General features: G+C 47.9%; 8 protein-coding genes across 8 annotated transcripts; 2 read left to right on the top strand and 6 right to left on the bottom strand.

Annotated features, from left to right (window-relative positions):
• Positions 1-2,629: 2,629 nt before the first annotated feature.
• MRPL17 (54S ribosomal protein, mitochondrial) lies at positions 2,630-3,794 on the bottom strand (the record flags this gene model as incomplete). Its single annotated transcript, XM_031150022.1, has 3 exons — positions 2,630-2,908; positions 3,018-3,694; positions 3,749-3,794. The coding sequence occupies 3 exons, from the start codon at positions 3,792-3,794 to the stop codon at positions 2,630-2,632; spliced, it is 1,002 nt and encodes a 333-aa protein (XP_031005724.1).
• A 967-nt stretch (positions 3,795-4,761) lies between these two features.
• LHYA1_G005071 (PHD and RING finger domain-containing protein) lies at positions 4,762-6,806 on the bottom strand (the record flags this gene model as incomplete). The annotated part of the gene is made up of 2 exons (XM_031150021.1): positions 4,762-6,320; positions 6,536-6,806. 2 exons carry the CDS (start codon positions 6,804-6,806, stop codon positions 4,762-4,764), a joined length of 1,830 nt encoding a protein of 609 aa, XP_031005753.1.
• Positions 6,807-8,218: 1,412 nt separating this feature from the next.
• On the bottom strand, positions 8,219-8,776 carry RPL43 (60S ribosomal protein; the record flags this gene model as incomplete). Its single annotated transcript, XM_031150020.1, has 3 exons — positions 8,219-8,282; positions 8,361-8,525; positions 8,697-8,776. Coding segments are annotated over 3 exons (309 nt in total), but the record flags the coding sequence as incomplete, so codon positions are not given.
• A 307-nt stretch (positions 8,777-9,083) lies between these two features.
• Positions 9,084-10,525, top strand: LHYA1_G005069 (putative trans-acting enoyl reductase; the record flags this gene model as incomplete). The annotated part of the gene is made up of 4 exons (XM_031150019.1): positions 9,084-9,297; positions 9,382-9,727; positions 9,776-10,317; positions 10,368-10,525. Coding segments are annotated over 4 exons (1,260 nt in total), but the record flags the coding sequence as incomplete, so codon positions are not given.
• A 3,197-nt stretch (positions 10,526-13,722) lies between these two features.
• On the top strand, positions 13,723-14,608 carry LHYA1_G005068 (Extracellular serine-rich protein; the record flags this gene model as incomplete). The annotated part of the gene is made up of 2 exons (XM_031150018.1): positions 13,723-13,879; positions 13,935-14,608. 2 exons carry the CDS (start codon positions 13,723-13,725, stop codon positions 14,606-14,608), a joined length of 831 nt encoding a protein of 276 aa, XP_031005742.1.
• A 341-nt stretch (positions 14,609-14,949) lies between these two features.
• Positions 14,950-16,432, bottom strand: GBU1 (Guanidinobutyrase; the record flags this gene model as incomplete). The annotated part of the gene is made up of 2 exons (XM_031150017.1): positions 14,950-16,008; positions 16,262-16,432. The coding sequence occupies 2 exons, from the start codon at positions 16,430-16,432 to the stop codon at positions 14,950-14,952; spliced, it is 1,230 nt and encodes a 409-aa protein (XP_031005739.1).
• A 1,024-nt stretch (positions 16,433-17,456) lies between these two features.
• Positions 17,457-19,241, bottom strand: LHYA1_G005066 (putative amino-acid permease; the record flags this gene model as incomplete). The annotated part of the gene is made up of 4 exons (XM_031150016.1): positions 17,457-17,727; positions 17,803-18,563; positions 18,613-18,654; positions 18,705-19,241. The coding sequence occupies 4 exons, from the start codon at positions 19,239-19,241 to the stop codon at positions 17,457-17,459; spliced, it is 1,611 nt and encodes a 536-aa protein (XP_031005740.1).
• Positions 19,242-21,207: 1,966 nt separating this feature from the next.
• Positions 21,208-22,857, bottom strand: LHYA1_G005065 (putative feruloyl esterase; the record flags this gene model as incomplete). The annotated part of the gene is made up of 2 exons (XM_031150015.1): positions 21,208-22,503; positions 22,570-22,857. The coding sequence occupies 2 exons, from the start codon at positions 22,855-22,857 to the stop codon at positions 21,208-21,210; spliced, it is 1,584 nt and encodes a 527-aa protein (XP_031005738.1).
• Positions 22,858-23,281: the final 424 nt, after the last annotated feature.

Raw genomic sequence — 23,281 nt, 5'->3', positions numbered from 1 at the left:
ACTTCCTGACAAAGAATCACTTCGACTTTGGCCGCATGTTCAGAGAGGGTATACCATATCTATCCCAAAGAGAACAGAGGGATGTTGAAGAAGACTACGACCAGCGTGAAAATCGAGTCGCCAGTATCCCCGACATTACAATTCCACCAAGCGATACTGCGAACTTGACATTTGTTCGCCAGGCCCGGCAGGATATCACAGCATGGTCCACCAATCCAAAAGTAGGCTTTGGTAAGATACTTCGTCGAATCAAATGCTAATCTTTTACAGCCGGAAAATGATTATGTGAATGTTAGAAATCCTGGACACAATGCCACCGAATCCCCTCTCAATGCGTTCCAAAGACGATTGATCTATCAGCTTGTTCGAAAGGAGTTTCCCAACCTTCGTACATTTGCTCGCAATCACCAGACCTTCATGAGAGTGGAGAGCCTGGACGTTAAGAAGGAAGAAGAAGTAAGATTAAGCCTCCTAATATTCCAATATCTATAGACATTCAAGTCCATCTGGAAATAATTTCTTGGTGTACATTGCATGAACGATGATCGAATCAATCTCAATGTCTCGGAAGCTCTGGGGCGTTCTCGACTAATCTGGCTCATAGTATCAGAAGAGGAAATCGGCGCAGTTCAACTATCAAGTGAGCAAGCAAGTCGGTATGGTTCTCGTTTCACCTTTTTGATCCAGTACTTACTATTCTAGGACTGCGATGGATATTCGAGGCCCTATCAGGTGGTGACCTATCTGGTCTCGATCCTCGACTCTGTGTGGAGCACTCCGAAGATGCCGAATATCTGAAAACAGCCACGATTGAGCTCAAGACCATAATCGAAGCCCTGCGCATCAAGAAACAGGTTCTCGTAGGACACAATCTCTTCACGGACTTGGGTTTTCTATACAGTGCTTTTGTAGACAAGCTTCCCCATAATGTTCACCATTTCCAGGCGGAGATACATGAAATGTTTCCACTTGTATTGGACACTAAGTTCCTCGCGACAGAGGGATTGGAATCCAACACGAGGTATGGCCTGAGAGACTTGTTGGAGCCGTTTAAGCAGCTCGATAGGCCGCTTATTCTGCTTCACGATAAGCATGCATCATACAACGGAGCATATGGAAAGGACCATGAGGCGGGATTCGATAGTAAGTTGAAAAATCCCCTACAACCATTGAAAACTTGAGCAATCCCTATTCAATGAACGCTTGGTGATGATACTGTGCCTCAATGTGCCCCTCGTCTGATATCCTCTTACTAACAAATGTCAGGTTGGATGACCGCCGAACTCTTTGTCAAACTTACTGCCAAGCTATACTCTGAGCGCAAACACCAAGCCCCATTCCAAGACGACTCCTCGGACAATTCCGAGCAAGTCTCCCTGGACGATGACAGCGGCGGTGCGAACCTAAACGGTAGCAGTAGCAGCAGCTCAGAACACTCCATACTCGACAACCTACCCTCCGAATGGCACGCCAAACAACTTAATAACCGTTTTGCGGCTCTAGCAGCAGCTGTTAGTATCAGTGCTGTAGCAAGTGGCAGTGATGTCGAGGCGGAAGGAGGACTAGAGCAGTGGATTCCGAAGATTTCGCATTCGTTCTGGGATGTTTATGCGAATAGGTTGAGGGTTAATGCTTCAGAAGGTGGGGTTTGCGATTTGGAGGATGGGTATGAGTCTTAGAATGGTAGGACGATTGGCATGGGCGGCGTTATGGAAGGGAAATATAGTTCTAAACCTGGGGGAGGCGTTACAAAAGTGCACTTTGATTCATCATTTGCGCTTATTTGGAGCCTGGCACATACTTTACAATATCTCAAATGGTATGATAGTCCTCACGCTCTGTCGAAAACCTTTCGTGTAATTGCTTGCATGGGTTATTTTCTTTGAATATGCTATACTGGCCTTCTACGCTTGTTGGTAAGTTTTAGGATAATACGTGATGTGGGAGAGCCAGTGGCAGCTTGCGGAGACTGGTGTGAGGGTGATAAGACAACTGGAGGGGTATGGGGATGGTGAGGATGGTTATGGTCTATAATATGTATTAGGTGCCATAAAGATAGGGGTTAGAGAGTTGTTTCGAGGCTGTCTGCTATACCAGCCCTTGGGATAGTATCGATAAGATGTTTTCGTTTTTATGTTTTTCCCCCCTTCTTTTTTGGATTATGTGTGCATGACATATTGGGGGTTTCGATGATATAGAATAAGTCGCGCTTTTGGCGTACAAGGAAATACTGCATGCTAATTGTATTATAGCTAGACAAGAGCTTTGTAGACTATGTGATTGTATAAAGTATATGATTGATAAAAGAGGTACGAATAGGTGAGGAAGAAAGAATAAATAAATAAATAGATAAAAGAACGGACGGGCAGATAGCTGACTACGGGCTTTGATTTGGTCTATAGACTGGCATTGGTTTTTGGCTTGTCATACATACATCTATGCCTAGGAGGTTACGGAGTATTGTCCTAGAGGAAGCAAGCTTGCGATATAGGGAATACCCATCTTCAATCAACGAGACCCAAGTTCATCTATGCATTTTACAATCCTCCTACTATACAAACGCAAGCTATGCTACACCCAACCATCTGTGTTTATACATTCCATTTTAAACCCACTTCCATCTCCCTTTCTACCGGGCCGCAAGCATATTCCTCACATTGCTGAAATACTTGTTCCCCAGACACTTCTGCAGCTCCTCTCTCGTCAACCACTTGAAATCCTCCAACCCGTACTGGTTCCCAGTCAAATCTGCCTGGCCGGTCATTATGCGGCCTTTCATGAAGAAGGTCTTGGAACCTGGTATGGTGGGCGCGGGAGGGGGCTGGACGTAGTGGCCGATGGGGGCGTGGCCTACGATCCAGGTATTCATGTTCAAGCCGGCCGATTGGACAAGAATGCGTTCTGCTGCCTGTACACACATTATTAGCCAAACATAAACACAAACACAATTTCAAAGCCAATGACAGCCATGATGCCATCCAAACTCGAAGCAAGGAACAACAATGTAGGAAGCCTACCTGATTCAAATTCTCCCTCCCTACAATCTCACCCTCCGGAAATCCCCACTTCCCCGTCTCCTCACTCTTAACAACCAAATACAGCGTGCGCATCAACTTCCGATCCAACGCCTTCACATCCCGCGTTTTATCAGCCTTCGTATACCTCTTCAACGCCTGCACGCCGAGCTCGTCATCCAACTCATCCTCCGTCTTCACACTCCCATCTTTGATCAGCACATCAATCTTATGAGCCGACGAGCTAGTTTTATCCCCCACAAGCAACTCATCATTCCACGCCGTGTCCCCATACCCCGTATACCCGCCCAACTCGCGGGCCGCCGCGCCACCTCTCTCCTTCGCCTGGCTCTTGTACAGCACGTCGGCCGGCGTGTCGCTCTTAAAGTAGAAGTAGCGGCTGAAGGGCAGGGCGAGGCGCTCATGCAGGCGTTTCTGGTAGAAGAAATAGGCGTCTTCGAACGGGGTGTTGGGTCGGGTGAGGAGCGGTGGGCGGCTGAGCAGGATGCCTGCTTTGGTGGTGTATTGGCTGGCGGAGGAGGTGACGGGGAGGATGGATGAGAGGTGGTGCAGCTGGGAGTTTGGTTCTGGGGTGAGAGTTTTCAGGCCTGTGGCTGCTGTTGCGTAGGCTCGTGGTGATATTGATGTGAAGGGGGTGGAGAGGTGTGGGCGTGATGATCCTGTAGCCAGTATCAGTCAATTGTCTTTCTGAAGCTGCAGAAGAAGGGACTTACGTATAATTGCAATGGCAGCTCTGCTACCTCTACTACTTGCCGTCATCTTTGCTATCTATCTCTTCAAAATACAATAATATCCCCTTCTTCTCGTCTCTACATTTCAAGCCCAAGCCCAAGCCCAAGCCAAGCCAAGCTCCAGAAAATAATTCTCGCTGACTAAGGCAACCCTCACTAGCGCGTGCTCTCCCATAAAACGAAAATTCGCACAACAATAAAAATTCTTTCCTCATCCAAGACATCCATTCTTATCATCAAGACCCGTTTCCACCCAGAACGTCCTGATCATTTACGGGTGCCTAGAGTAAACATACAGGCTTTTTTCGCTAGCGGTACCTACGACTCTACGGGAACAGCTAGATAGCTTCTGGTGACATTTCATATCATCATATTATATCATATCATATTGCGCACGCATCCATCCATGTTATTAGGTCAGTTCAGGTGGGTAGTAGATAGAAGAGAGACGGGAAGTCCAAGAAGAGCCATGCGCTCGGAGAGATGGAGGACTTGAACTTGTTGTAGAGTCCCTGCCATGCGCATTCCTCAAGCAATTAGCATGTCCTTGCTGCGCGACAGGCTCTAGCTCTAGTCCTGCAGTTCTGCTGTCTGCTGCTGGGCAGTTGGTTGTCCAAGTCATCTTCCTTGAGTTGATATTATTCACTCTGCAGACCGTTTCTTGCATCGAGAACTTTTTCCTGCCCACGTCTCAAAACGAGCTCCACAAGTCAGAGTAATGTACTTGACTTGGGCGATGCGCAAAATTCACGTTACTGTTTCAGCTAAAGGTCACTCTAAGTCTTAGCCGTGATGCAATCAATCCTTTCAATTCTCCAGATTACTATACATGCAGCCAAATCATCAAACGCTGCATACAGACTCGCTCGCTCAAACCAAACTCCAAATGCTCAAGCAAAATCAATATCAAGTCTCCGGACCGATATTCCCAGTCACCAATACCGGGTATCTCTTAACCAGCGCCATTCCCAAAGTACGCCATATCAAGACATTAATCATGTAGCTAAAGTATCCACTGCTGTCGCTACTTCGGAAGTAGCAATCTTCTCCCACCGCTCCTTGTCCTCTGCCACGTCGCGGTCTGCTACGATCTCGTACAGTTTCCGCGATACATCGCGGTTGATGTCGGCGTATTGTTCTTTGGTTATTCGTTGGGATTTCCAATGCGGTGCCAGGACTGATTTGACAATCTTGTTTATGCCTTCTTTGGCTTCTGCTGACATTGAGGCGCGAACGGGTGATGTGTCTGGTGAGCGGGCGAGGGCAAGTGGTCGTGGTTTTTGTCGCCTTGGTCTTGGTTGTCTTATTTCACTTGTAGGGCTTGATGAGGCTTCTCCGGGCGATCGATTCGGTGAGTAGTCTGCTGGTGGGTATATCGGTTCTACTCTCGAGGTCATTGGACAAGGCGAACCCTTACGTTGCACGATATGTGGTGGCGGTGTAATGGATAGCCCTCGGGGTGTGTGAGATGAAGACGATGATGGTGACGCAGCCGGTGACGAATATTCGACCGAAGGGCTGGTAACACGGTTTGGGCCCGAGGTTGTTGTTGCACTGAAACCGGAGCGCGGGGTATCATCATCAGATGCCGCGTTCATGTCGACTTCTTTCAACAGAGATTGAAGAAAAGACGGTCCAGGTTGGTCAGGCGGAGAGATGGGGCGAATATTACCATTTGTTTGGGGAGTTGGTTGATCCCCCGAGGAGGATGCCTCCGCCGGCTCCAATACTCTTCGTGTCCGAGGTCGTTTTAATTTCCGTTCCGGTTCTGCAGGTAGCGCAGGACCTGCTCCGGGGGATGCTGTTGCTGACCTGGATTTTCGTTTTCGGTTGTTTGGACTAGTAGTATCTATCTCCTTTGCCCTTTCGAATGCGCCCCAAGCTCGCGATTGTTCGACCGTCTCAGCTGGTGTTGGGGGTGTTCGGTTTCGTACGCGTTGAGGAGGTCGATAGCTTGGAGGGGCTAGATGACGGAAGACATCTCGAGCACCTTGTCTGGTAGCAATATTTAGGCGCCGTTGGAACTGTCGCATCTGGGATTGCTCGATCGAATTGCGATGGAGCATCGTCCTGTACCCGTTCATAGATTCTTGCTCATCCTCGTCTGAAAAGTCGAGATCCAAGCCAACCTGGTTATGAACCCTAGTCCCAATTACACTCCAGGTCCCAAACCAATGGTCTGTCCTGGCTTGACGACGATTCCGACGGACAGCTGCTTGAGTCCTAGGACCGAACCGCCCAGTTGAGGGTGCTCTCTCTGGTTGTGCCTCCCTAAGTTCAGCGGCTCTTGCTGGTGCTCCGTCATCCTCGCATTCCATGCAAAACCAGCTTCCATTTGGAACTTGGTCGCCGAGACCAATACAGTGTGTGTGGTACGGAGCATTGCATGCATCGCAGAGGAGGAGAACCTCTTCTTGGTCTGTCTGATCGCAGACTGGGCATGGGCGGGACTCTTCTTCCTCCTCTTCGAATTCGTCCACGACCCAGTTGGGGTCGAATGTGGTTGAGGCTTCTTGTTTCTTATCTTCGACTTGATATTCTGACAAAGCGGTACCTGGCGAAAATGGATTAGCATTTATTTCGGACATGTCATTCTTGGTGGAGCATGAGAGAAGTGGATTTTTGCTCCATATTTGGAAGGTGGCGAACCCATGGAATGCCCACCTCGAGCAAAAGACCCCAAAATCAAAGCGAACAACTCTCACGATGCGATCTGTAGAAATCGATCGATTTTCAAAACGGGGGGAGGGGGGCGAGGGGGAAGCTTACCTCCAACTTTATTTAATACCTCGACCAAATTAAACGTCTGGCGGCAGATAGGGCAACTATTCGCTTTCTGAGACCATTCTCGTAAACACTCATCATGTAGAATATGACCACAAGGTTTAATCAGAGCGACAGGTTGGTTGTTGTCGAGTTTCCCAGGATGCGTCGTCGTCGCGGGCAGGTCTGCGGATGGTCCCGCTATTTCGAGATGGGGGACAATGGGGTCAGGAACGACATCCAAATCCTCCAAACAAACAATGCACTGATCAGCCATGGGTGGAAATAAAATTGCAAGATTGTTGTGAAGAGGAAGTCATGAACGTGATTTGGGCTGTTGGTGTTTTATGCCTGTGCTTTGTGTTGTGTTGTGTTGCGTGGAGAAATAATTGGAGGCGATTGTGGTGAATACGGTTTCGGTGGTGAGTCCGTGAAATCGATGTGCAGGTAGGTAGGTAGGTAGGAAAGAGAACAAACAGGACAGGGAGAGCCAGCCCAGCCTTGAAGCTTTTGGTTGCACTTGCAGCTCGTTAGCGCGTCGGATACAAACGAGCCAATAGGATGCCACGAAACTGCAATAAAAATGGCCCCAGCTCGAGAAGGCGGTCAATGCCAAAGTGCCAAAGCCTAAAGCCAGCTTGTTGAACTTGGGTGGGAGACGTGGACCTCTTCTCTGGATGACTTGTACAAGAATGGGCCTTTGCTTAGTCCTGCGGATTATCCTGGGTAGGCTCGTAGGTAGGTAATCTTTGTTGGAATCACATCCCGGTGAAACAGTCCGGGCAATAGCTTGAGCAAAAGTCCCCGTGAGTGGAAAGGCAACTTCCTGGTTAGGCTGCGTTTCTCACATGAGCTGCCCGCGTGCTCGTGTTACTCGGAGCGAGGCCGCGGAGACGTAACAATCGGACGACTAGCTAGATCTTCACAATTGTGAACCATGGGACATCGAAGCTTTTATATGAATCTTCAAACCAGTCATGTGACGTGTCACACACATCGTGGATGAGCTGGTTTGGGGAAATAGGGATCCTCAAGGTTACTAGTGAATTGTTGTGAGTCACAAGAGGGAAGTGGAAATTGGATACTTAGCAGGCCTGAGTCTCCTAAGTACCTGAGGTAAGGTAGGTATGTGGAAGAAATAAGGCAACCAGGAGGCAGCAAGTAGCCCTATTTTCGAATAAGCCTACCAAAATGGGAAGGATGACTGAAATCGGTGACATCGATCCTTTCCAACGAATAATATTCAGCCTCACTTTCATGTTGGCACATCTGCTCCAGGATGCTGTGCCACCAGAACCGTATGCACGTAGTTATTGATGCACCGGAGCAGCCACAACCCTTTGCCCATAAACATTGATAAGAGCTCGATGTAGGGATGGCGATAGGAAGTGGAAACAACCTGGTTGCTTCGATGAAATAGCCCGCTGCTGCCTGCTGCCTATAATATTTAATTAGGAAGCCTCAACTCAACAACCAATCATCAACAACAATCTGTTCACATTTCACAAACGATCAATCTCCAGATTTCGAACGACCGAAAAGTAGACATGATGTAGCAACGGGATATTGGTCTTGCAAAGCCTTTTATTGTGTCATCATCGAAAAGCGATGTCGAAGCCCGTATCGTCTTTGCGAATCGAATCCCATGCACTCCAACCAATGTAACGCAACCCAATGCAGAAAACCCATCTAAACCTCCGCAATTTCCCTCAATCGTCTAAGCGTTGATCGCATGGCAGCGGCGGCGGGTGTTCTGTTGCGTGAATGTCAGTTGTGCTCGAAATTTACAGGTCTGCATTCCGGTGGTAGTCAAGCGCGTAGATGTACGTACGACACGGTGTAAGCTCCTCCAGCGACAGTCTTCTTGCATGACTTGCAGTCCCAGATTCCGACCGAGTGTCTCTTGACCGTGGTCTTTCCGCAGAAGGTACAGACATATTTGGCATGTTGGGTGATCTCCATCTTCTTGACTTGTTTACGGAGGGAAGCACCGTATCTGTAATTCAAAAGACCGTGTCAGCATTCTGTCCTCATCCCCAGCTTCAAGTCCCCATCTTGTTGTTTCGACCGTTGTTGAAGAATTTCGAAATTGTAAAGGCGTGGGTGGGGTATTGATTTCGGTGCGCATCGCAAGAATTGCAGGCGCAGAATAGGATTGTCCACATACCTTGTACCGTACTTGCCGGTAACTCCGACCTTCTTGGTTCTCTTCGTCATCTTGGCTGAGGGTGCTGTGATGAAGGGTTTCTGAAGATTGAGGATTCAGCGATGAGGTTGATTTTCAAGAGTATTTTGCGTGGTCGTCGCTTAGTTTGTGGGCGCGCTAAGTCACTCCTTCCTGATCCACCATACACGTGACTATAGGTTTCTCTTTTTCGGCTCTAACCGCTTTGGACTTTAGTCTGTGTACCGAGGAACTTCGCATTTGATATCCTGATCCTGATGCGATGTATTTTTATAAATGATGAGATCATGATGTATAATTAAGGTTATTATCATTCTCAATTTTTCGAGTTCTTGCTCTCTCACGCTTTCCCAACACGCATCGTCATAGAAACGGCCTACGAGTAAATTCTCAAGCATGTCACTACGAGTATATGACCTGGTTGTCTTTGGTGCCACAGGATACACCGGAAAGCTGACGGCTGAATACATTGCCACCAAGCTGCCTACTGATCTGAAATGGGCGCTCGCAGGGCGTTCTAGGAGCAAGCTAGAGGCTGTTGCAGCAGAATGTAAAGCACTGAATGCTGATAGGATTCAGCCAGGTAAGCCACCTTGCTCGTGACCCCTGAATAGTACATGTTGATCACGTGTTGATGTAAACATTCTTTTGGACTGACAATATATAGCTATTGAAATTGCTACTCTGAATGATGAGGAGTTGAGCTCTCTGGCACAAAAGACAACTGTTCTCATTGCCACTGTTGGCCCATACGCAGTCCACGGAGAATATGCCGTTAAAGCATGTGCTGAAAATGGCACTCACTACTTCGATGTCACCGGAGAGGTTGCTTGGGTTGCGAACATGATCAAGAAATATGAAAAAACTGCAAAATCTACCGGCGCTATTATCATCCCACAAATCGGAATCGAATCTGCACCAGCGGATCTAGTAACTTGGACCTTAGCAAGCATGATCCGCGAAAAGTTCTCGGTGCCAACAGCAGAAGTCATTGTTTCCGTCCATGAAATCAAGTAGGCTAAGATGTCCCAAACCACAACCTCTGACTAACAATGCTACAGGGGCAAACCATCAGGCGGGACTCTATCTACAGTCTTCGGCCTCCTAGACGCCTACAGCCTCAAGGAAATAGCTGCAACTAGTGCACCTTACGCACTCTCGCCCATCCCTGGCCCCAAAACTAAATCACCAACATCCTGGGTAACAAAGGTCCTAGGCATCAGAGAAGTCTCTGACCTAGGCATCCTCACCAGCTACCTTGGCGCAGCAGCCGACCGGCCCCTTGTGCACCGAACCTGGGGTCTCCTCGGTGGCCCTTCATTCTACGGCCCCAACTTCCGCTTCAGCGAGTACATGAAAGCCCAAAACTATCTCCTCGCCATATTTATACATTTCGGTCTCGCCGTCGCTTCTTGCTTCGTTGTGATCCCCTGGGTCAGGACGTTGGCTAAGAAGTATGTCACGCAGCCAGGTGATGGACCGACGAAGGAGCAGTCGAGGGATGATAGGGTGGAGTATAGGGGCATTGGAAATCAGGATGTTCAGACGCCGAAGCCTGCGAGGGCGTTTTGTAGGGCGCATTATGAGGGGTCTTTGTATCAGTGTAAGTCGTTGTTTGTTGATCGGGTCATAAAGGGTGCTAATGCCAAACAGTAACTGGATTACTGTTGGCTGAATCTGCAATTTCGATACTGAAGGACGAGCATAACTTGAGCGGGGGTATTTATACGCCAGCTTGTCTTGGACAGAAGTTCATTGATCGGCTTGATGCTGGTGGGTTTAAATTTGAGAAGAAGATCTTTGAGAATTGAGCTTGATGATTGAAGAGATCATGGAGCGGCATATTCATGACTTTATAAATGTAACTTTATGTAAGTAGTACCTTCCAATAGCCCACAGGCATGCATCTGGTTTATGGTGTTCTAGAACTCGCACTCGTATGGGAAGGGGCTGTCTTGGTCTTTGCTAAACTCTACAGGCACGCCGTTCTTTTCAGAGACTTCGTAAAGACACAGCTCCGAGCACTTTCCAAGCCCTAACTTCTTCAAACAACAAGTTTCATCACATTTATGTATTAGGTCATCAATCCAAGACAGTCCTTTGTTTTCGTGGATTATGTAGGCACAATCTAAACATCTAGCATCAACATAGAAATGCTGGGTTCTTTTTTTTGCCCTTGGTTTTTTGCCGCTGTTTCGAGCCTTTGCAGCAGATTTTCAGTCGATGAATCACCTCACAACGTTACATAATTCCTCTGCCCCTTCCATCTCCATCTCCATCTCCATCTCCATCCATCTTAATCTTTATGCGGCTCCCTTATCTCAGAAGCAGCTTGCTCTGCACTCTCTCTACGAACAGCCCACACATATCCGCCGTCAATATGATCAATAGACATCGAATGATGAAAATTATTTGCAATGTCACACTCGTAAACTTCACAATAAACAGAGATTCTTGCTAACGGCACAGGCGGAAATGCCCACCGTTGAATGGGTACTTTCGTATAGGCCCACAGAGAAATTTTGCGCCTAACACAGTACTTTACGATATCTTTGCGGTGTACGGCTTCAATCGTATTGATAAAGCCGACTGAGCTTTACATACTTGGCAGCAGGGAAATGGGCTCCTATGGCTGTGAGATCATCTGCTGGCCGAGTTCCTCCGAGCATGAGTCTAGCTCTGCTCCGGTGATTTTAGCACTGCGATATGTGCAAGGCAAGAACGCCTCGTCTATGTCGCAAATACCGTGTTGGAACGAGTACGCCTCGATCGACGAAATGTGAAGCTCTTTTGCTGATTCGTTCGAAAGTCCGTTACTACTATGTCTTGCTGCCACGAACCTTGGGAGACATCAGAGAATAGTGAGATCCGACTGCCCGCCCTATCACAGCGTCCACTTATCTTCAACTTGTCGAGATCAAGATCGCAATCCGTCACCAATTGTTATTGGGGCATATTGTGATGTGAGAAAGGTCGTTGGTGCCCAAAGAGACTGCGCTTACGGGCCAAGTTTTCGAAATTGGAAAGAGAATATTGGAATCTGCGGTAAAGGGGGGCCTGCGCATAAAAGGAGAGAGGTAGTGCTCACTGCCTATTGTTCGGCTATCTAGTCCCCGACAGAGTCGGAAATTGATTTCTTCTTGTCATCACTAGTGGTGTATTCAAACGCCGAGTCCGAGCATACAATGCGATCAGCCCTACGGAATGATGCACCACTTGACGGCCCTTCGATGCGGAGAGCACATTGCAACAAGTCTAGCTTGGGAGTTTAAGATGGGGCTGTTAGCATCCAGGTGGGCGAACGCAGGTATGTATTCCGCGGATTCATACTACTTGAATCATTAATTGTGCGCTTAAAATGCTTAAAATGCTTAAGCTGTAGGAGCATCACGTATTCTATTTAGCATTGTGTTTCTTGGAGTTCAGTGTCCAAAGGCTGCATCGAGGATTGATTTGCCCATACTCCGCGTCGAAAGAGATTGCATTCTGCATTCCTGGATTCCGGTCCAGGGACGATGATTGCTGAAAGTTTTACTAAAATTTGTTCGTGCTTTTGAACCAAGCAGAGACCGTTGCTCGTTGCTCGTTGTGATTTCGCAATGACACTGCTTATTCACAGAGGTCTGCTGACTTCGTTCAGATCTATAATAGTAAGCACTCTCTTTGAGAAGTGGGAATTAGGATGGTCCCTTACAGATCTGATTTTGCAGAGCTAACTCGGTCATTACTGGTGATATCGAACAGCTACGAATGTTCTATCTAGATAGTTTGCCACATAATAGGGCCTTATTTGATCGCCCATTTGAACAGGACGATAGATCTACCAAGGCAAAGTCAGGCTTGCATTATTAAGCCGTTATACACTTTCGAGACAGCACTCGAGTACCTCCGTTCAAAACGGTCGAGACAGTCAAGCTCAGCCGAGAACAGCGCTAAGCTCATCCCATCCCAGCATGTCCCTTGAAGGATCAGCCTTAAGTTAGCGCCATGCAAGCAAAACGAGCGTGGGGTCCCGGGGTTGCCAGGGAAATTCAGAATTTTGTAATCTGGCTGTCTTGTTGTCAGCACTCGTGCCCGCACCTTTTGAGAAGTTACAGGCCAGAAAGCGCCTTTCGGATTCTCGAGTCTCGATCGCAGACATCGGGAGCTCCATTTTCCGGACTATTTACGCCTGCTATTCACACATCAATAGACCATGTTGTTTCATGAAGCTGTACAGGACAAGCATGCCAAGTAACATTTGAATGTTTTGAAGCATTACAAACATTTCCAAAAATCATTGGACGAGAATAGCCCAAGCCATCGGCTCACCAACTACCCGCGCAAGCGCGCGTGTTATTTTGAGGCGCCATCTATTTCGGGCGACATTTCTGAGCTCAGCCTCGCTTGTTTTGGGAATCAGAATCACACACACACCCTCACCTTAAAAGAATTAAGCTATGCTTGGCTGGTAACCGTGCCCTTTGATATGCGAGTAGCCGCTACTTTGCTTACGGAGTACAGTACCTACAGAGTAGCCTATCCCAGAGACCCAAGATACCCGTGTCAGGGTCTCTTTGACAGGGGCTATATTGGGGAAGCCAGGGACAGGGCTGAGAAGCACGAAAAGACAACCCCTGAATTGCTACGTACAGTACCGTAAGCTGACAGGCAGGCGAGGACAACCCCGTCTATCCAGTGTACAGATGGCAAGCATCCCATACCTACTGTACTCTATTGCGTAGCATTTCCGCTACGTGCATTTCCGTTACACGCTCTCCGAACTTGAGCGGCCGACCCGTGTGGCTTTGTCAAGAAAGCATCTATTCCGGCTACACACTAATCATGTGGCCGCCTTTCCCATCGATGGCGGAGCAATTATGTTGGACTTCAATCTCACCATATGCATATAAGGGAAGTCAAGTGCTCCCAGTTATTCCAGCATTCAATCAACTCTCACTGCATTTCCTTTTTAGCATCTCCTTTCAAGTCTTGATAGATTTCGTTGTCTACTTTGAAACCAGCAAATATGCAATACACATCCTCCCTCGTTTTGGCGTTCACCGCCGCAGCTTCCGCTGCTACCATCAAGGTTGCCGTTGGACAGAATGGTCTTACCTACACACCCAATGATATCACCGCCAACGCGGGCGATTCTGTTGAGTTCGACTTCTTCCCAAAGAACCGTACGCTCCCTATACTCGACTCCAAACTTGGTTTCCAATGCTAACAGACATGTAGACACTGTTTCCCAGTCTTCGTTCGCCGATCCTTGCCATCCTCTCGCTGGCGGCTTCTTCTCTGGCTTTGTTCCCACCAACGCCTCAACCCTCGGAAGCACCTTCACAATTGTTGTCAAGGACACCAAGCCAGTCTGGATCTACTGCTCTCAGACGGTTGGCAACCATTGCCAAGCTGGAATGGTTGCTGCCATCAACGCGCCCAAGACTGGAAACACTCTCGCAGCTTTCACCTTGAAGGCTAGCAACGCTACCTCTTCCACCTTCCCCCCTCCAGGAACCCCAATTGGAGGTACCTTGGTCAAGTCCTCTGGCAACACCACCTCCGCCTCCAACTCTAGCTCCAGCTCTAGCGGTATTGCATCAGGCTCTGGCTCAGGGTCCTCTTCTGTATACACTTCGACCTACACCACCACCTACGCAACTTCAGCCACTTTGACCACCTCGTACTCCAGCACCTATACCAGCAACGGACAAACCTACACCACAGCAGTTGCATCAACTTACACAACCGCATACACCACCGCAGCTGTTACTACCGCTGTCGGCTCTACTCAATCCATAGGCGCTGTTCAATCCATAGGCGCTGCTCAATCCACAGGCGCTGCAGGAGGTCTCTCCGTCAACATGGTCGGCATGGGTGCTCTCGCCCTTGGCGCATTAGCTATGATCTAGATCTAGATATGACAATCAAAATGGGGATTGATGGCAACAAATGGCGGGGTTTCGGATGACTAGACGTCGGCATGAGCGGTTTTATTTTTACCAGTACAAATGTGATATTCTATGCCAATCCACAGCAATAGCTGTTAGTAATTCTCACTTCACCCATACTCCAACTGTGACCCTTTTCTCTTTCCTTTTGATCCCCCCCCCTCCACCTTCGGCGATTACTAATTGATCCGAATTTTCTGGCGCGATCTCACCTTTCCGCTTTGTCGGCCGTGGTAAGCTTGATGCTTACCTGCAGTTTTCTTTCACTTTTGTACCAGCGCCGTCATTTCGTAGTTCAGATTTTACAGTTCATCCTTCAATCGGCCCGTCCTATCTCGTCCATCCACTTCTGCGATTTTCCCCATGTCGACCAATCCCCTCTTCACTATGCTCGTTAGGATCTCATAGGCAACCTGAGCACCCGCAAGAGCGGTCTGCTCTCCGACGCCATCATAAGAAGGAGCGACCTCCACAATATCAGCACCGACGATATTCAGCCCCTCAATACCCCTCAAGATCCGAATCAGCTCCCTACTCGTCCACCCACCTGCTTCCGGCGTTCCAGTCCCCGGCGCCAAACCAGGGTCCAAAACATCGATATCGACACTCAAGTAGACGGGTGTCTCGGTCCCCATTCTCTTCATGATCTTCTCGATAATACCTTTGGGCCCAAAATCATCGATATCGTCAGCTGATATTCTCAGAAAGCCTTGCGTATCGTCATCATCGTAATCACCCCAATCCGGGCCACTCAAACGAGTTCGCAGACCCGCGTGTACAGACGAGCCGTTTAGGATGAGGCCTTCGTTCGAGGCGATCCAGAACATGCTCCCGTGGTTGAACTCGGCTTGCTTGCTCGGCCATGGCGTCGGGTACTTGGACGGGTGCCATGTATCGAGATGAGCATCGAAATGAAGCACTGCGACAGGTCCTCCATACACTTTATTCAGACCCCGTAGCGCTGGCAAGGCAAGTGAGTGGTCTCCACCCAGCGAAATAATCTTAGGTTTCTTAAGGGAAGACGACAGGGGGGCGCGATGTCCTAGTTCTAGGTACGCGGCCGTCATCTGCGTCAGCGCGACAGAATTGTCGAACGGCGTGGTCGGGATATCGCCACAGTCGATAATCTTGGCCCATGATAAAAAGGGGTTGATTCCTGCTCGGGCATTGAAGCCTCGGAACGAGTTCTGGCGCGCTGAGGCTGCGCGGATGGCTCGAGGGCCAAAACGCGCGCCGGGTCTGTAGGATACTGCTGTGTCGAAGGGGACGCCTAGGATACCGATGTCAAAAAGACTTTCTGATTTTGTGAGGCATTTTATATGCTCGAGATGGGCGAAGGAGTTTACTCCCGAGTAGCCCCACTGTATACTTGTTAGCTTTGGGCTCATTCTAAATCCTTCCTCTCCGATTTTCGAAAATAGGAATACAGTATGGGTAGTATATAAAAGGAAGACTAAGTGAAGGGGAGAGGCTTTGTATATATACGCCAAGCTTTGAGGCGTTACGCGTCCATATGAGAGCAAATGTGTAGGTTTTCACGACAAGCCTCGACTACCTGCAGTCCTTCAAACCCAGATCCGCCCAACACAAGCAGACGAAACCCTCAAAACTAACCTCAAAACTCCATTTTCTCTCTAACTCCTCCGCAGAATCCTGCACGAACTCCTGCTCATGAAGCGGTACTTGCGCCTCATCCCCAGGATGCTGATGCTGATGTGCTACTACCCCGCAAACGGCCCCCAAGCCCAATGCCGCCTTCAAGACATGGCTGTGAAGTAATCTCATCGTTCGATTATTTGGAATCGGAATGATTGACAAACTGATTGGGAATGAGAACGAGAATTCAGAGAGAGTTATTATATAGTTTTGCAGCCGGCCGATAGTTATAATGCTGCATTACGTTATCGCGTCCCACCTTTATCGATGTCTCTCCCACCTTTGTCCGTTTTCTGTCGCGAAAGGCAGGTACTGCCGACGAGTTCGGGTTGGGTTGTAGGGTTTTTTGTTTTGGGGTTATTGATGCCTTTTCGATGGAGTTAAAGTTGCATCTGAAAATTTAATGCTCCCTGGCTCGCAGCCCCCTTAATGGGTACCGAGGCACGTGATTTAGACCTGGTTATTGCGCTCATATTTTATAACTTATATTGAAGACTAGAGTATCGCTTATAGTTAAGGGGAATTTAAGAATGCATGTGTGTCTGTGTGCGTATTTGAGAGAGAAATCACAGCTCATGCTTGTTTCTTCCTCGATTTAGATGCACGTGACTTGTGTTTTCTAGTGTGCTTTGAAGTGGGGGAATACCATAACCCTTCATTAGATTCTTGTCATGTCTAGAACAACTGCCACGCCTTGGACTGCAGAAATCCTCAAGTTGTGCTTGAGTTCGCGCCTGGCTTTGAATCCTCCAAAAACCGTTCGGAGATTCAATAGATGAGACGTCTGAACAAACTAAGAGTTATTTCCCAATGAGGCACATGCCCCGTTGATTTTGGCCAAGTGCACAGGAGAAGGTGCGGTGTTTGTAACTCTATGACTGATACCAACTACACCGAGTTGAGTAAGAGTGCGCTAGTCAAGAGCCATCGGACTCATACAAGGAGATTGAATGTTAGCTAGTGAAGAGGGATGTTGGTTGGGAAAGAGAAAGGCGCTTGATGTGACGCAGATGCAGCTGAAGACGAAGCACTACAAATCCTGGGCGAGTCTGAAGAGAAGGCAAGCTACGTCAAGGTCACCATATATTGATTCAAGTATTTTCATATTAACGGCCAGGCTTTCTTCTCATGCAGGTGAACTCTCTTAATTACTTTAGAATATCCATCTCAAGACCATCCTGATCTTGCCTTTGAGACCCTTATTATTTTCCTCTTCTCGCAGATCCTCGTCCCCAATTCTATGCACATCAGTTTCTAAATCCATATCTTCCAATCTTACCAGCTTCGTTCTCTTCAACAACTTCCATCCAACATACATGAGTAACATGATTGGCAACTCTATGTAGTAGCTCACAAAATCCACGCCGCTGAACTTGGGACTGAACGAACTCCACCCCTGAACCAAGATAATCACCGTGTTTAACCTGGATCGTGGGAGTGTCAGTCATCTCTTATTCAAGTATACGGCAATGTAAAAGGAAACAACTCATTGTACTTACACGATTGCGAGTATTGGTCCCCAAGGATATGTCCAGTTTTTGAAAGGCAGTTCATGTTCTCTTCCCTGGAGTTTTATGGCGGCGCGGAAGCGTAAAGATGTCACCGAAATGGCCAGCCAAGCAAGTTGATTTGATACCCCCACGAGATTCTGGAGCCATGTCCAGAGCTGTCCGGCACCGATAAAGCTCGCTCCAAAGCAGAGACCACTAATCAAACTAGTGGCAAGAACGGCAATCCATGGAACGCGGTTTCGATTCAACTTCCCGAAAATCTTTGGCGCATGCGAATCCACTGAAAGAGTGTATAGCAACCTTGTCCCAGCAAATAGCGCGTGGTTTCCAGCGGAAATAACACTGGTCATGATGACTGCGTTGATGAAGCTTCCGGCAGCTTTAGCGCCCACCATTTGGAAGACGATGGTAAAGGGAGAGGTCGAGGCTTTTTTCGTGGAGAGGCCCGGGGTATTGTACGGGACATTGAGGCCAATTAGAAGGACCGAGAGGATGTAAAATAGTAGGATACGCCAGAAAACGTTCTTGACGACGCGGGGGAGGTTTTTGGTTGGGTTTTTAGTCTCGCCTGCTGTGATGGCAATAGACTCGGTGCCACCGTATGCGAAAGACGCAGTGACGAACACAGATGCGAAACCCCCGATTCCACCAACAAAGGGCGCGTCCCCGATATACCAGTACTTTGCTCCAATGTAGGTGTGGGATGTACTGGCACCGCAGTTGACGACGATACCCAAGATGATGAAGATCTGAGAATGTTAACCACGTGACTTTGAAAGGTGGTGGGGAAAGGCTTACAGTAATTGTAATGATTTTCAAGAGACTCAACCAATATTCAAGCTATAAAGGTTAGAAACATACCTCCAAGGTCTCGCCATTCAAGAGCTTACCTCCCCATACGCTTTCACAGTGATGATGTTGGCCAATATAAGGAACGCCCAAAATATGAGACTCAACGCCCATCCTGGCATATTCGTATCCCAATAAGCAAACACCAACTGGAGTGCTACCAAATCCGCAGCTGTAGAAACAGCATCATTGAACCAATAATTCCATGTCAACGCAAATCCCAAAGCGTCATCCACATAGCGCCCCGCAAATGTACAGAAAGATCCGGCTATTGGGACATGCGCAGCCATTTCTCCCAGCGCAAGCATAGTGAGAAATACAATTGCTCCAACGATGAAGTATGCAATGAGCATTGATGCTGGACCACCAGTTGCAAGGGATTTTCCTGTCCCGAGGAAGAGGCCTGTCCCGATTGTTCCACCAAGAGCTATCATCTGAACCTGCCGCGCCGAGAGCTTTCGAGCCAGCTTGTCAGCGATAATAGGATGATCATCAACGAAAGTGAGGGTTGTATTTGCACCTCTTCCTTCGACATCTTTGTAGTTGTTAACCACGCCGTCCGGAGAGTGATTTGCCATATTGAGTGATATTGATGTTCGTTAACCCTAGGGTAATGACTTGTCGCAACTGGTTCGCCGCGGTCATACACTGTTGATCATTTCACTTGTGTGTGCTCTGCATAACATTTTCAAGCTCTTGATGTAGAAAGGAAAAGTGGAAAGAGATATTTGAAAGACATAATATAATTATGTCACGCCTTACGCTGTCAGCTTGTCAAACTAAGTTAAAATTCTCGACGCGAATTGCGTGCTCACGAGGATCACCTGAATCAGACGTTTGTGGAACTAAATGTGATGACGGAAAGCATCTGATGGGTGTGTGTTGCTTCAACCGTTGACAGAAGCGGAAGGTCTAACTGGACTTGGCAGTCACAGGATTCTTGGAAAATTCCGGCAGGCTCTTAACCTTGCAAATACATTCAAGAAAGGGGGAACCTCTCTGTGTTGAAGTAATTATGACAAAGTTTTTTGGAAGCGCGTCTATGGTTGGGTGGGTGTATTGAAAGGATTTATAATAGTGGGCCGTTCTTGCCGCCTGAATATATTACTAATCCGGCTAGCTCGAGACACGTTCTTCGAGGCTGCATTTCATTGAAACATTAAAACGTACAAAAAAGTTCCGCTCAAGGGGATGTGACAATGGAAGGAATTTTTACAATGACACTCATCGATCGCTCCGTCTAGAAGATGTTGCTAGGACACATTGCACAAAAAAGAGGAAGGCCGATGTTGGCTTGCCGAGGGCTGCTGCCTATCGATATGCGTGATCCTAAGACTGGGAGTGATCAATACTGTACTTTTGGTCCAAGTGGATTTTGCATCTCTTGGACATGTTCACTTATCTTCTTAGCTTTCAAGCTTTCGTGATAGCACAAGTAGACAAGTAGGCCGTCCAATTCGTTTGCTAGTCACGTGGGGAGCTTTGAGGACCTCTGGTATGACTCTTCTTCAAACCACGGAGACACCAGTGTTAGGCGTGGTGTAACTTCCTAAGATCAATCTATTGCTGAGAGGGAGAGAAAGGGCTTTTGGTCTGCTTTAGTGTTGTTTCTGGGAATGTTTGCTGCGTAGTAGTCGCAAATTGGGATATCGGCAGGTCTTTGAGAAAGTTTTACGCTGAGTAGCGGGAGCAAAGTGACAAGAAAAGGGTTTGAGGAGTGGTGGAGGAAGAGGCGACGTGAGGAGCTAAGGAGAGTATCATATCGGTAGCTTTGAGGCAGCTTAACGTCTAAGCGTGAGATGACTATAAGAGATCTCGTACTCTTCCATCTAGATCTTCCATCTTGGGATTTTCAGCTGTGGGCGTACCGTAGCCCAATGTAATAAATGTTTCTAAGACGGGATACCAGTTTCTCCTTGCAGTGAGTGCTGATGAGAATGTGACGATTTTCCCCTTCTAAGCATTTAGAAAATTTCACTTTCAGTTTAAGAATACCCGCTTGATCAATTTCCTATGCAGACTTCTTTTGATCAGGTACGGCTCTGAAGAGCCTCGCATATATTGCACTTTGGCATGTGAAAGTCGAACATTAGACGAGAATTATAGAGTTGGCGAGATTGGGCTCGCTTCGGCGTTCTGCCCCTGAACTTCCCAAGGAGTTGGGGCCATGCGTCCATACATCAGTGTCACGGAGCTAAGCACACTCAAATTGGACTGTCTGGGGTGGAGATAGGAGAATTAGTAGCTTGCTCGTGGAAACCCCCAATAGTGCTAGCTCGGTAAATATACCTAAGTATACATGAGAATCATCCCCAATTCAAATATTATGCTTCAAAAATATCTGAAGTTTTCGCGATAGAAATGGAGACTTTCGAAGATACTGGTCGTTCGTTGCCCATTGTAACTTAGCGAGCGTTACATGAAAGACATAGATTTATATCTAGATACTTTGATGAGCTTTTAATCCCCCCAAAAGTACGAGATGTGCCGACAAAGTGCAGGGGAGCATCGAGGTGTGCACGCTGATGCTGGGTTCCTTAGTCACTAAGACGCGGGCCCAAAAGAGTCAGCGCGGGTGTAGCTGCTAGCGACCTTGGGGTCTCCTTTGCCATCATACCTCGACACAAGAGGGTATTTACAGATGTCGTGGTTCACGGTAGCGCCGCTAGTGTCGACATACTGGGCAGGTAATGTGTTAGGAGCAGTTCCATTTTCGACCCAAGCAACTACTGCGGCCAAGGGGTCCGTGGGAACAGGTCCATATCCCCCACCGCAGTGACTGACACCAGGAACGAAGAACAGGCGCCAAAAGTCATTTACAGCATCCGTGCCTCCGAGGAGCTCCTCGACCTTCTGGCGATATCTCAATGTTCCTGTGGGTGGAATGAGGTTATCTGCCAAGCCATGCCAGACGATCATTTTGCCGCCAGCTTTTTGAAAGGGAGAAAGGTTTGGATCATTGGAGCTATCATTGCCATAACTTTTCACATTTTCAGCAAAAAGGTCGGCGACATCGGCGTAGGTGATCGAATGCGTGTCGAATGAAGAGTTGTGTTTTATAAAGTACGTAACCCATTCATCACCCACGGGAAATGGGACTGCGATTGTTGTTCCATTGGTTGTGACCGTATGAGCATCACCAGGGTAAAGGTCATCGGTACGAACACCAACATTCAAACCAGGCCAAAGGCTATCGCCGGATGAGGTCTTCGGACCATCGAGGATCTTGCGGTATACGGTGGCAACTGCTTCACTGATGGTGACTGTCGTTCCATCGCATTGAACCTGAGTTCCAACTAATTCGTAGGGGTCAAAATCGCAGCCCGTGACATTACTGATGAGGCCGTCTTTGACACCGTCTAGTCCATCACACTGTGCAATACTGGCATTTAGAAAAGCATTGAAAACACATTGAGATGGGGCAGTCTTGTCGTTATTCATAACAATGTATGGCCACTCTATTGCAATGATAGCTTCGGCAAGGTTGATCGCAGGGCAAGCAGCCATGATCCCATCAAAGTCATCAGGATACGCTTGTGCGGCTTGCAAGCCCTGTCTACCACCCGTCGAGCATCCATTCCAGTAAGAGTAGTTTGGAGCCTTGCCGTAATAGCTTTTCGTGACGGCTTTGCCAATGATCGCCATGTCATGCACGGATCGATAAATGTAATCAGCCAGAATTCCCGGAATTGGGCCGTCGCTGTTAAATGCCGCCGGGTTTATACCAATTCCAAGCCCAATGTTGCCTCCGTCGGTCGAAGCAGCTACGTATCCTTCAGCAATAGCAGGCCCGAGTTCAGCAGATCCAATCCCACTCAAAAATCCTCCACCTCCAGTGGCCTATGTCTAGTCAGCGCTGTATTTTGACAAGACGGAAGTAGATCAAACAGGAAACAATACACGTACCTGGAAGCGGCCATTCCAACCTACGATAGGCAGCCAGACTTCTGTAGTAACCGTGTCGTTTTCACCGGGGTGTGTGAGCACAACTGTGACATCGCAGAAGGAGAGACCGGATTCTGTCGGCCCAGGTGGAAATGCCGGGGTGCTAACATTGGACTGTAAGACGCTGGTAATATTGAGTACTTCTGCTCCTGGGACAGTGATATTGTAGAACGATGTACAAGCTTGGCTGGCAAAGGCAGGTGTAGAAAGCAACGCGACAGCAGATATGAACTGTGAGAGCTTGACCATCTTAAAGAAGGACCTAGAATATGAAGGAAGATTTCCTTCAAGAACCAATGTAGAAGAAAAACAAGAGGCAGAGAAAATGTCTTTGGGTAATGATGCTCGAGGTATCAGGACATGCATAGGTTTTATACTCTGTATAAAATCTTATAGGCCGCAATAGATAAGGATCTGGCTCACTAATGGTAATTTACATTCCCTGTAGCACTTGCTGCCGCCATGTGTTATTATCCTCAGAGGACTTCTCATTCGTAGGTCTGAATAGTGCAAGATTCTAACGAGCACGTGCAGGTCAGTCCAACCTAAAGTCCATTAATTCCTAGGATTGAAAGCATCTATACCTTCCTTACTTCGTATACAGTATTGTTCAAATGAGGCTTACGGGGTGTGTGAACAATCCTGTATACGAAGTAAGGAAGGTATAGATGTT

This window comes from Lachnellula hyalina (genome assembly GCF_007821495.1).
Source record: "Lachnellula hyalina strain CBS 185.66 chromosome Unknown contig00058, whole genome shotgun sequence".
Taxonomy (NCBI): Eukaryota; Fungi; Ascomycota; class Leotiomycetes; order Helotiales; family Lachnaceae; genus Lachnellula; species Lachnellula hyalina.
This window is presented reverse-complemented; position numbering and strand designations above follow the sequence as displayed.